The 12,034-nt window shown below is 41.5% G+C and overlaps 1 protein-coding gene across 1 annotated transcript in view; it reads right to left on the bottom strand.

The window, feature by feature from the left end:
- The window catches only part of HHIP (hedgehog interacting protein), a 68,281-nt gene extending 56,791 nt beyond the window's left edge, over nt 1–11,490 (bottom strand). The window contains exons 1-2 of the mRNA XM_002188937.7: nt 11,147–11,490; nt 4,026–4,221 (exon numbers count right to left, since the gene is read on the bottom strand). Of these exons, the coding sequence (XP_002188973.5) occupies nt 4,026–4,221; nt 11,147–11,413 (463 nt within the window). The 5' untranslated portion in view covers nt 11,414–11,490. The remainder of the gene's footprint in view (nt 1–4,025; nt 4,222–11,146) is intronic.
- Nucleotides 11,491–12,034: the final 544 nt, after the last annotated feature.

The following is a 12,034-nucleotide window of genomic DNA, read 5'->3' as shown; positions in this document are numbered from 1 at the left end:
TTTCAAAGGAAAACTGCTCCCAGCTGATCCCCACCTCCTCTCTCCACTTGTATTTGCAGCCAGTTGTTCCTCACACTGTATCTCCTTTCCTGTCCTATCTTCACCAAATTCCACTTTGCTGGATTCCCTGATTACCCAATCCCTTTCCTTTTCTCTTTGACACACAATTCCAGTGCCATGGTAGCACACGTCTCAGTCTTTGCAGCAAATCAAAGACTTTGCATTGCACACAGGACTGAGTATCATCCACTCATCTGAGTAAACCTACACTACCTTTGAGGGCATCCAGAAATCAGGCTCACCTGCTTTATTTCTGCTGTGACCTTGAACATACGGTCCAACATTGTGTCAATCAGCCTTTACCTTCTGGGTTTTTTTTTTTTCTGATTTGCACCTTTGACAGCTAGATGTGAATTTGTTCACAAACCCCCCACATTCTCCTCTCTCCTCAACTGCCAGTAAAAACCAAACCAAAGACATGATTTCAGATAGATTGTTTCAAAATGTACTAAGACCACTGGTAGCTCACATAATTTCCAACTGGTTTTCAAGTGGCTGGTGACCCTCTTCTCCTGCTCAGACACTGCAGGTTTCTGCACACAGGCAGGGCCAGGGTTGATGCCCTTCATGCTCTTGTTGCCAGTAGCAAATTACCACCCACTACTATTTTTCTGCAGGTTGATTGTTGACTGTGACTATTAATCAGCCATGTTAGGACTTCTGGAAGTGCTATGTGAGTTGTAGAATTTCTTAGAATTCTGATGTTTTGGGCTAGAATTCCAACATTTTTGAACACCCTGTTTGGTACTTGAAAAATCCTATCAGACATCTGTTCTGGTAATGTCTGGTTTCAGATCTGGACCTGGATCTGGGCCTGGATCTGGGCCTTCACTCACAATCATCTCAAACCCATTTCTTCAAATAAAAATAATGGAGGCCAGATAGCTCAAAATCTCTCCCATGTCCTTGGATGGCACCATGGCTGTGGCACAGATTTGTTCCTTAGAATATGCCACTTCCAATGGCATGGATCAAGTTTCTGATTATGTCTAAACGCAGAATCAGCTGTGGCTTTCTTTAATAGCTATATTAGTAATACATATTAGACAATCTTCCCTTACAGAAATGGAAAATTTAAAATTCATATTGACTGAAGACACTTCATTAAATCACTTAACTCCAGTGTCTCCATCAATAATCCCTTTAACTCAGGCTTGAAGTAAAGATTAGATGAGAAATAATCAGAATAGTTATCTGGAATGAAGCAGAGAAGCTCTAATCTCAAAGTCTTTGTGAAACATTGCACCCTCCTGCTCATCCATACCATCCTAACTGCTTTTGATATTATTCTGCTTGAATAAAAAATAAGGTCCACTTTTTTTCTCAATATTCCTTAAGAAGTGGAAGTTCTGATACAGTCATAACTGGTGGGCAAACTGCTGTCTTCAAAAGAGTTAACCAAGGATCTGCTAGAGTTTTTATCTTTGCAGGAGACAATGAATTTTTGAAGCTAGCCCATGAAAAAAACTGATGCATAATTTCTCAGCCTTCTTGATTAATATGTACTGCTAATATTTCAATCCCAGAAAATATGCTTGCTGTCTTAAAATGTTAATAATATTTCTCATTTGCACAAGACTTAAGGGATAAAATAATTTTTGTAGTCAGCGATTTCCTTAAACTCTGTTGTATTGGTGTTCAGAAACAATTAGCACTCCCTAATGGAGGAAGAGTAATTATTCGACATTTTAACAAATGCACAGTGAATCATTGCCAGAGACCTTGGGTTTGGGGGCCTGTTAATTTTCAACTCTTTGTAAAATCCTCCAGGCTAAGCTGAAAACATAGCTTCCACATTTTCTATTTTTTTCTTTCTTTTGCAATAAATATTATTACGGATATACAAGTCTCACAAGGAAAACAGAATCCCCGAATAAGTAATTTTAATTACTTATGTTTCAGAATGTACAATACTATGAAACTACATTAAAATCCTATAGGCCATCTTCTCAAAAAGGACCTGAATCTTAATGAATACCTTTGGGAAATGCTAGAATAGGTATCCACAACCATGAGTACCAGTCAGCTCACCAAATTAACCCTGTTGGTGGATGTAAGCATGCAACAAGTTTTTGTTAGTGCAACCTACTTCCAGGACAAGTATTTAGAACAATTATTAGCATCTGATTGATGTAGGAAAAATTCTATTTTAACTGATGCTAAAGTATGTAAGCTCTTTTCCGGCAAAGAACAGATCTCTGCCCAGTGCTAAAGTTATGCTTTCATCTGGTTATCTTTCAAGGCAACCTGGGTGGTCAAAAAAAGCACTTGACATCTTGATGCACTTCAGCAGTTTTACATATACACAAACTTTGTAGAAAAATAAATTTGTCATTCGTCACCACATATGTTGATCTGAGGAGCGAGGTTCCTGTGGCTGTAGCTCCTGTGCTGCTCAGCCTTTTCTCATTCTCCCTCCTTCCCTCCTTCCCTCCCTCCACCTCCTCCGTCTTTCCCCCTTTTCCCTCTTCCACTTTTTTCAATTAAATAAATTGTTTCCTCATAAACACAGACTGTCACAAAACAACTCTGAGGATCTTATTTTGCAGAATATGAAAAACATTTGTGCTAGCTACAAACTCATGTCAAATATGTCTTTGTGCTGACTTCTTATATGGGCCAAACATTTAGAATATCTAATCTGTTATCACTGTTCAGCAGGCAGTCTTGGCAACTATGATCTATTCTGCTTTGCTCTGGGGAATGTGATAAAGAGCAAGAAACAGCTGGTTTAAGAAAGCCTTATAAACATCTCTTAGTTTATAAAGACAATAATAATATTTTCATATTTGAATGGGCTGAGATACATGTTAAACCACAGAAAAGGGAAAAAGTAAGTAAATTCAAAATGTTTTCTCAAGTCAATAGAAGAACACTGCAAAAAATCCCTCCACTCTTGGGGTTTCAGAGAAAACAAGTACACACTGTAAACATGCAATTAAAAAACTCCTCCAAATCCCATCCACTTAAACTATCCCCTTTACTCAAATATGTTTATATTATATTACAAAGCTGTGTTCATATGTTAAAAATGACTATGCATAAAATAATTTTTCATCTCATTATCAAGTTCTTTTTTCCAGTCTGTGTTGCTAGTATAAAGAAAAAAAAAAGAAATCCTAATTTATTTATTTTCTCCTGTGTGGCATTGTTTATAAATAGTGTTTGGACCGGGACAAAAGCATAGTTTAAAAATGACAGTCTTAAACATATAAATAATTTACTATTGGGAATACCAAAGATGTTATTTAACATAATAGTGTCTTAAGACAGTGCTTCTAAAAGAGACATCCTCTGCGGTTATTTTGTTGATATAGTTACAAGTGATAGCACACATTTGGTGACTGCCTCAGACAACACAGGGCAAATTCTGCTTTTGGTTATGTCCAGCTACCTCCACTGACTACAGTGAGGAAGTGCTAGGTAAGTTAAGAATTTGCTTGTTAACAACATGCTGGAAGTGATTCAAAGATCACAGAAGTCTATCAAATAGGGCCCTTTGATTTCAATAAGCTTTACACCCCGTGGAAAAAACATCAGTTTCTAGGGTAACAAAACCAGAAAAAACACTTTACTCATCAGCTTTTAGAGGCTACAGCAAACAGCCAGGACCTTTTATTTCTTGCATTTTAAAGCAATCTATCATTTAGGATAACCTTCTGGATGGCCAGCTGCTTGTTTGCTTGATTAGAATGAAGACATCAGCAAAGGTAATAGTTTCAGGTGCCTTTGACAACAATCAAACCATGTATGTTTCATGGCGAGTTTAACATGAAGGTGGCAAGAAAGCCTCAAAGTATTTTGAGGGCTACACAAGATCTGCTGTGAAGACATTCTGTCCCTGCTTGGGCAAATTCCCCTGGATATCAGTGGGGATTTTTCCTGCTTAGAAGCTGGAGAAACTGCTCAGGCAATATCAACATATCAGCACATCCTTTAGCCCCATATTTTGTAATGAGTTTTACCTGGTATGTGACCTCTGCAGGTGTAATAGAATTCTTTACAATAGTCTTTGCACAGGTAGGGAAGCATTAGTTCTTTTTCAGGAGTTTCCCCTTTCTCAGGTGAGTGGAATAGGTTCTGAGCATGAGGTGAACAGTGTGCACACTTGATTTCCTCCAGTAGCTTCGCACATTCTGTGTTGTTGGCAACAGAAAGGACCTGCAAGCCACAAACCAGAGACAAGTAAACCTGTGACCAGTGTCCCCATCCTACACAAAGAAAGATTGCATGACCTAATGCCATAAATAATGCTAATGGAACCAATACAGTTACTGTGAATGCACTGAGTTTCATGTCACTGTTCTGGAGGTGCAAAAGTTATTGCTATGAAATGTGCAATATGCTATTGGTACAGTGGGATTTTAACTTCTCTAATTTCTTATAGAGGATTCTTACAGAATCTTCTATAAGATTTTCTATCTGAGCTTGCTTCTCAGATAAGAATAACAGTACTCAAGTTATTTTAAAGACCCGTGCCCACCATCACATAGGCAATCTCTGAACTAGAGGAACCATTTATATAAGAGGGAGTTACGCCAGCAGGCCTATCCTTGTCTCTTACAAGAAATACCTACAATTCTAACTTGTAAGGTGACCTACTCAAGTGTTTAGAGACTAAAAATTAAAATTCTCGCATCAGAACACATCAGGAAAACCATGTCTAGGTATTTATAAAATGGGTATACCTTGAACGACACAAAGCCTGGCTGCTGAAATGACTGCTATGGAATTCAGCAGGTGCCATGGCCTTTTCATGCTTTAAATGTTGCTCTGCTTTTTGCTCTCTCTAATCCACATTATTTGGAGGTGGGAAACCAGTTTTCAGACATATTTTTCTATTATAAGTGCAAAAGAATAATTTTTAATGTCTTGTTTGTGTCAATATGGAAACTGTAACTTTGTCCTGAAAAAAAATATATTATGGATGCATAGCGCTTAAAGAGGCATGAAACCACAACTGATGATGTGTTTAAGTAAACACAGGAGCCTAAGTAGTGCAATGTCATCAAATAGTGAAAAATAATGGAAAACAGCGTAGTTGTCTTTATTAGCTTTTGAATGCATGCACTTGATTAATCTATTGTTAACTACATGGATTGTTTTTTGGTCATTCATCCCAATGGTGGGCAATGGGAAATGTGTTCTCTCCATTGAGAGGGTCTGAATCTGATCCAGTGGAAAAACAAAGTTCAGGTTCTCTCTGCTATTTATATAACACAGTTAGAAACAGAGACTGTAAGACACTTATGTTAAGAAATATTGACATCGTAAATACATGTATTGTATGAAATTTGTAAATATTTGCAAATCACATGTTTGAAAATATTGCTAGTTTTTCTATAGTTTGTATCTCTGAGCTGACTTACAGAAGGACTTTCCAATGTCATTCCCTTGCCACGTAACATTATAGGGAATTACTAAGTTAATTTTGATAAATAAGTTATTTAGTACAGGAACACTCTGGATATGTTTGAGTTTGTTGTCTCATAGATCAGCGCTCTTCTAGGATGCTGTACCTTGATAACACAGGTTTGAACTCAGCTTTTTATTTGCATGGCATAATTATGTAGACCTCAAATGCTTGAGAGAAATTCACTTTCAATTGTTCAAAACAGGTATGTATTCAAAATATTACACAATATATGGACCATACATTTAAACAACATCCTATTTATAATAACCTTAAGTAGAAGGCAAACTATCCAGGAAAATTTAGCTTTTCCATACATATATTGTCAAAAGACCATCTGAAATGTGCACTAAAGTTTAGTGTTGGAATTTGGACCACTAATTAGAAGAACACCATTTGGCTTCTACCCTTTTTCTGGATGTGCTCCCATTGGCTTCAAAAAGAATTCCTCCAGGTTTGCCAGGATCACTAAATGCATCAAATGTTCCATTCTTCAGACTATCTGCTGTCAAACTATCCTCAGTTTCATACCTTCGCACTTGTAGGCGAGTAATGTGATTAACATCTGCCACATATAGTTTATTATCCCTCTTCAAACCTTTCTTGAGAATATAATTATCTCACATATTTTGTAAAGGGTTTGTCTTTTTTTTTTTTAGGCTTTAAGACAGTAATCAATTAATTGCATGTTGCATGTATAGCAAAAGGTTTGCCTTAGTCATGAATTCTTTCAGGAAATTTTCCATGGCCACAGGCTCTTCTCTCCTGAAAAAGTTTAGATTCCTTTTGCTAGATTGCCCATTTGGGCCATAGCAGTAGAATTCTTAACGTCAGTCTTCTTTCTTGAGTTTCAGATCTTGTTCTAGATACAGTAAATCTTGACAACAAGAACTAAAAATATAATAACAACTACTATAAACTATAACCAAAATACATAACAACTGAAACTTTCCACTTGGATACTGCCCAGGATTGCAGTCCAGGTAGTAGAGAAGAGACTTGACATGCTTGCCGCAAGCCATGCTGTTGAGGCAATTTTCTGCACTAGCTGAACTTTCCTAAGGGATGCTGTGCTTCTGATACAGGGAAGGGCCTGTATAGTTCAATCAGGTCACTAGCTGCCAAACAGGACAAAGTCTGAAGCCAACAAGGGATGAGCAAAACCACTATCCATAAATACTACTTTTTAAGAACATCGTGTCACTTGTCTCTTGAAGTAAGGGTGAAATGACCTATTTTGGTGCCTCCATCAAAGGACTATGAGTACAGACCCTTCAAAGTACTTGCCTATATGCAGTAGTACCACCTGGTTTGCAGTAGTCTCAGAAGTTTTCTTCAGGGAGTTCATCTCGGGCTTTCTTGTGGTAACAATGTGATGGTGTGTTCAGAAGTACAAGTAAACACAAGGTATTACTGGGTAAATATTCAGTGTTTATTGAATTAACTCCATAGAGATGCAGACAGAAAACCGTACTTCTACTGGAAGACTCCAGAACACATTGTGAACAGGGGGGGGAAGTAAATTACAGGATGGCAAAGCTAATTTACTGTTTCTTGGGGAAAACGTAATTAACGTTGCCAACATTTCAGTCCTCAAAGTTAAGACAAAAGGATCCTAATCCCCCTGAACAGCTGCTATCCAGGAATTAACCACAGGAATTCACCCCCTCATGTAATTTCTGGAATGAATCTTGGTCATATAATAGCTAATCGGAAGATTAAGGAATGAGAGTCAATCAATTATCTGAAAATCAAGTACAATGTTACTTAACTTTTAGAATGCTCAAGAAAAATAGGGTGGTAACATTTGCTCTGTGTGAGGTCTGATGTGTAACTCTGTACTGGCTTGGAGATAGGACAAGAACTTATTCTGAATTTCAGCAAATTGATAATGTATTTATCCTGGAGTATACTAAACCAGTTCTAAGCGGATTCTGAAATACTTATTTAAATGAAGCTTTTTCTGTTGGACGTCTACTTTGAAAATTACCTTAAAGTTGACAATGGCTTTGGTTTTTTGAAGAAATGTAAACTAATTTCCTGCTTCAATTTTTAAAGTCGTATGTGAAACCATCAAACTGCAGTGGTTTAAACTAACTGCACTCTGGAAAATATGTAAAACTTCCAAACATTTATTGCAACGTGCCTAATAATGATTATGCCTGCTGCTGACTAATTTACAACATCTGTAAGATCATCCTTTAATCTCTAGCCACATGAAAGTAGAACGGGTACACTAAAGGTAAGATAAATCCTGGAATGCACAGGAAAGCACAGCATACTAAATTGGTTTATCAACAGAAGGAAGAGTGCAAAGAAGGAACAGAAGATGACAAAATAGACAGAAATTCTTTACGACTAATATTGTCATCTGTTTTGTGTACTCTGCCATATCTAGTTAGAGAAAGGCATAGAATTTTGATGCTAACAGAAGGAAGAAACCAGTGAAATAAGTCATTGCATTAAGCCATATTTGATATACAGGCATTTATGTCTAAAAATCATATGCTGACGAGATTGTTCAGCTGTTGAGCTGAGCATATGCCTCTTCTGTATTATAATGCTGGATTATGTCATTAAAGAGTTCAGTTTCAATTTTAGGGTAATATTTAAATAGATCATTGTACTAAGGCAGCTGTTACAGGGACCCCAAGATGAGTTATTTGTTTAGTTGGATGTGTTCAACAATAGCCTTTGTTCATGAAAGAGCCAGAGCAAACAAGTGATTGTAAAAGGGCACACTTGAAAACAATTACTTTTCACCCATTCCTTGACAGCCTTGGCTGTGAAACCATCCAAGGTGGAGAGGACTTCTTTGGCTGTCAGTCTGTAAGCAAACTTTTAGAAAAATTGATATTACAATGTTTGGCTGGGATGTAGCAGCCCTTCATAAACAAGGGGATATTGCCAGAAAAATAAAAGAGTTAAATGTCAACAACAGGATGCAAATATTTTACTTGAGCCAGTGCAGTGTTGTATCTGCTCTTTACAGTAGCCCCATTATTGTTCCCAAAACTGCAGGTGGTGTTTTCATTTATAAGCACAGATCAATAATTTGGTCAAAAATTCTCATAGACCCAGCATCTTAACCAAGAGGCTCTTATTAAACTGTCTACTAAGCATGGCGAATTATTTTTTTTTTTAAAGATGGCAGTGCTCAGATTTCTGTTAATGGCATGGCCTCTCCATCATGTAGGTAGATGACGGAGTTTAAAAAAGCTGGTTTGGGAACTGTAGTAGAACACTGTTTTAAAAAATGTGCTTTTAGAAAAGTTACATTCAAGTGCATACCATAATACTTTGCCAAGTCTTCTATAGAATGACCACCACATTCTGTCAACTATAAATTATGTATATTTTGACATATTTTTAAATCATATATCTTTATCAGATATGATAAAGCAGATTTGGAAGCTTCATTAAAATTAATCTTCAGTGAAACAAGTCTGATTTTACAACCCTGTGCAATAGCATTCCTTTAAAAATGTAATTTATATTTTAAAGAAAATATGAAACGAGCTCAACAGCTCAGGAATAGGTACTGTGGTCACTTCCTCACATTTACATCAGGTTTTTAGTACCGTCAGTAAGGAAAAAAAACACATTGAAAAGGAATCAAAAGATCTTTTAAAGTAATAGTAAGGAGAGAATAAACACTTCAACTGCCTGGGGATGGAAAACTAACCAAAATTGAACTTCCAGTTTATTGCATTCAACCAATTACCACAAGGGTCTCCAAGCACTGTAAAATCTCAGTAGTATATATGCCACCAAGACATTGAAAACAGGGTGAATTAAGGACATATCTTCCAGTCCTTTTTTTTTTTTTTTTTTTTTTTTTTTTTTTTTTTTTTTTTCAGCTAGATCTTTCAGGTTATCTGTGTGTGGTTATAATTTAATTCAATCATCACACAGGAGCCTAATGACACTGTCTCTAGACAACATGAAGAAATATATCTGCCTTGAATCTCAAACTGATGCTGCATATGGTATGAATAAAGAAAGATCTGCAGCTGAAAACCTGCAGTAAGACAGTTCTCAATCATCTGGGAATAGAGGGGGTAGGACAAATGCTCCCTCAAAAGGCATGAACATTTGGACAGAGCTGGGGACTGAAGGAGAATGATGTTCTCCAGTTTCACCCATTAGTGAACCAACTAACAAACACAATGGTGTTGTTGTTATTCTTTTGCCATAAGCAACAGGACTCTGTGTGTGGGCAGCAGTTTAGTGGGGAGGAGGATAAGTCGACCCCTTTTTGTCCTATTGATTTTTTCCTATTTGCATGACTTGAGCAAATTAAATGATGCAATATGGCTTTTTGTTACAAAACAAAGTGAGAGATACCACCCAGACACATATGTTGATTCGTAGAAGCTGTTTACATGAGAATGGAGTGAAATCTACCGTGAACTGAGCATAAAAATTCGATTCAGGCTGGGTATTTTTTTTTATTATGCTTGGGCCAGCAAGACTGAAACACAAGTTTTCCAAGAGTCTCTCAGACCTTGACAACTAGAGAGTTGTAACCGAGGAATTCTTAATTACACTTAAAGGAGGATGAAATGTTTAAAAAAAAGAACAAAAGGAAAGGAAAGAAAAGGAAAAGGAATAATATTTTTTTTTTAAGGCACCTGATTGTTAATTTCATGTGCAGTGATTCTTAATGACATTATTCAGCAACTTCCCTCCCCGTGCATACCCCCGGATGCAGCACTGGCCAGCACAGTACAGCTTATCAAACACAGTCCTGCCTGGTTAGGTACCCACGCGTTTGAAAATCCAAGCAACAGGCTGATAAGCAGAATTTACCTTGCTAAAGGATGCTGAGAACTTGACAATTTTAAAAAATCGGTGAACAGAGGAGGTGCTTCCCTTCACATGACCGCAGCTTGAAATTGGGCAGAGAGGCTGCCAGGTGATGTGGAAAGGCAGAGTACCTCACGGCACCTTGTGAGACACCGGCCCTGGCCGAGAGCCGGGAGACCGGGGTTCCACTGCGGACACTTCGGGGGGCTTTCGGCGCTGACACACGGAACCATGAGTAGAACACGGGCCCCGAGGCGGCCGGAGATCACGGAATGTTGCTACACCGGCACCAACCCAGTATCCAAGCCCCCTCCCGAAGTAAGCATGTGAAGCAAACCGGACACGATTTTTCACGCCAGGAAAAGCCCAACCCGGATGGCACTGCCGGCCGAACGCACAGCCCCTCTGCTGCCGCTGCCAGGCTCCCGCCCGGCTCCTCCGCCCTTCCCCGCAGCTGCGCCTGGGCAGCGGCGGTACCTGCGGGCGGCCCGGCCCCACTGCACGGGGACGGCACCGGCGCCGGGGCCGCCGCCGGAAACTCGGGCGCTGCGGACAGAAAGTAACTTGGAGGCAGAGCCGGCGGCAGAGCCGGCACAGCGCTCCCCCCGCGAGGCGCCCGTGTCCCCTCCGGGCGCGGACCCGAGCCCGCTCCCCGCGCCGCCCGAGGCAGCGTCAGACCCACACCCGGGTCCCGCTCCCCCGGCGGGAGCGGCCGCCCCCCGCCGCGGCATCGCCCCCACCACCCGCGTGGGAACGCGGCAGGTTCGCGGCCGGTGCGTGGCTCGGTGCGAAAATAATAATAAAAAAAAACCAGAACACCAAAAACCTCCCACAAAGCTCGGCGCAGCCCCAGGTGGTGCCTACCTTGGCTTCGGCGTGCGGCAGACCCTGCGCCTCGGAGCGGGAGCAGCAGGACAGGCGGGGGTAGAGGCCGCGGCACATCGCCTCCCCGCCGCCCGGGGCCTCCGGGGACAGCACCCGCCGGTCCCGCTTCTTCAGCCGCCGCGGTGGGGTCCCGTTGAGGCACCTTCTTCTCCGGGCGCCGCTCTCCCCAAACTTGGCATCCCCCTCGAAGAAACACAGAACCACGGCCACCAGCAGCAGCTTAAACGGCAGCATCTTGAGCATCATGCCTGAGGGAGCGTGTGAATGCACCCAAACCGGGGGTGGGGGTGGGGGGGGGGTGGGTGGGGGGAGAAGGAAGGAGGGGAATCCCACTGACTTTTCTTTGCACTTCAGATCAGGAAACCACCTCCCTCCCCCAGAAGGGGAAAGTCTGGAGGAGAATAATAACAGCAGCAGTTAAAGAGCCGACGGAGGAACAGCACCTCGGCCACTCCCGCTTCTTCAAGAAAGGTGGACGCGAAGAAGCAGGAACGGGGGGACCGAGCCCCCGAGCCCCGGCGGGAGGATGCTCGAAGCCGGCGAAGTTGTGCGAGCGGCACAGGTTTCAGCAGCTGCCGCTGCCGCGCCGAAGCGCCGAGGCTCGGGGCGGGCCGGGCAGCGGACGGCGGCAGCAGCCCTTCACTTGTCGTCCCATAGGAAGGATGTCCCCGCGGCCGGACTGCGGCGGCAGCCGGGCCGGGCGATGTCCCCTCCGCTGCTGCTGCTGCTGCCGGTGGCGGCGGTGGCTGCAGCTCGTTCGGGCTCTCATGTTTCGCTCCCTCTTTTCTTCTTCTTTTTAAGCGGCGCGCGGGGAGGTGCTGCCACCGCGCGCCCTGCACGTCACCCGGCGGCATCCACCGGCCGCGC

The sequence above is a fragment of the Taeniopygia guttata genome, chromosome 4 (genome assembly GCF_048771995.1).
Source record: "Taeniopygia guttata chromosome 4, bTaeGut7.mat, whole genome shotgun sequence".
NCBI classification, from domain to species: domain Eukaryota; kingdom Metazoa; phylum Chordata; class Aves; order Passeriformes; family Estrildidae; genus Taeniopygia; species Taeniopygia guttata.
This window is presented reverse-complemented; position numbering and strand designations above follow the sequence as displayed.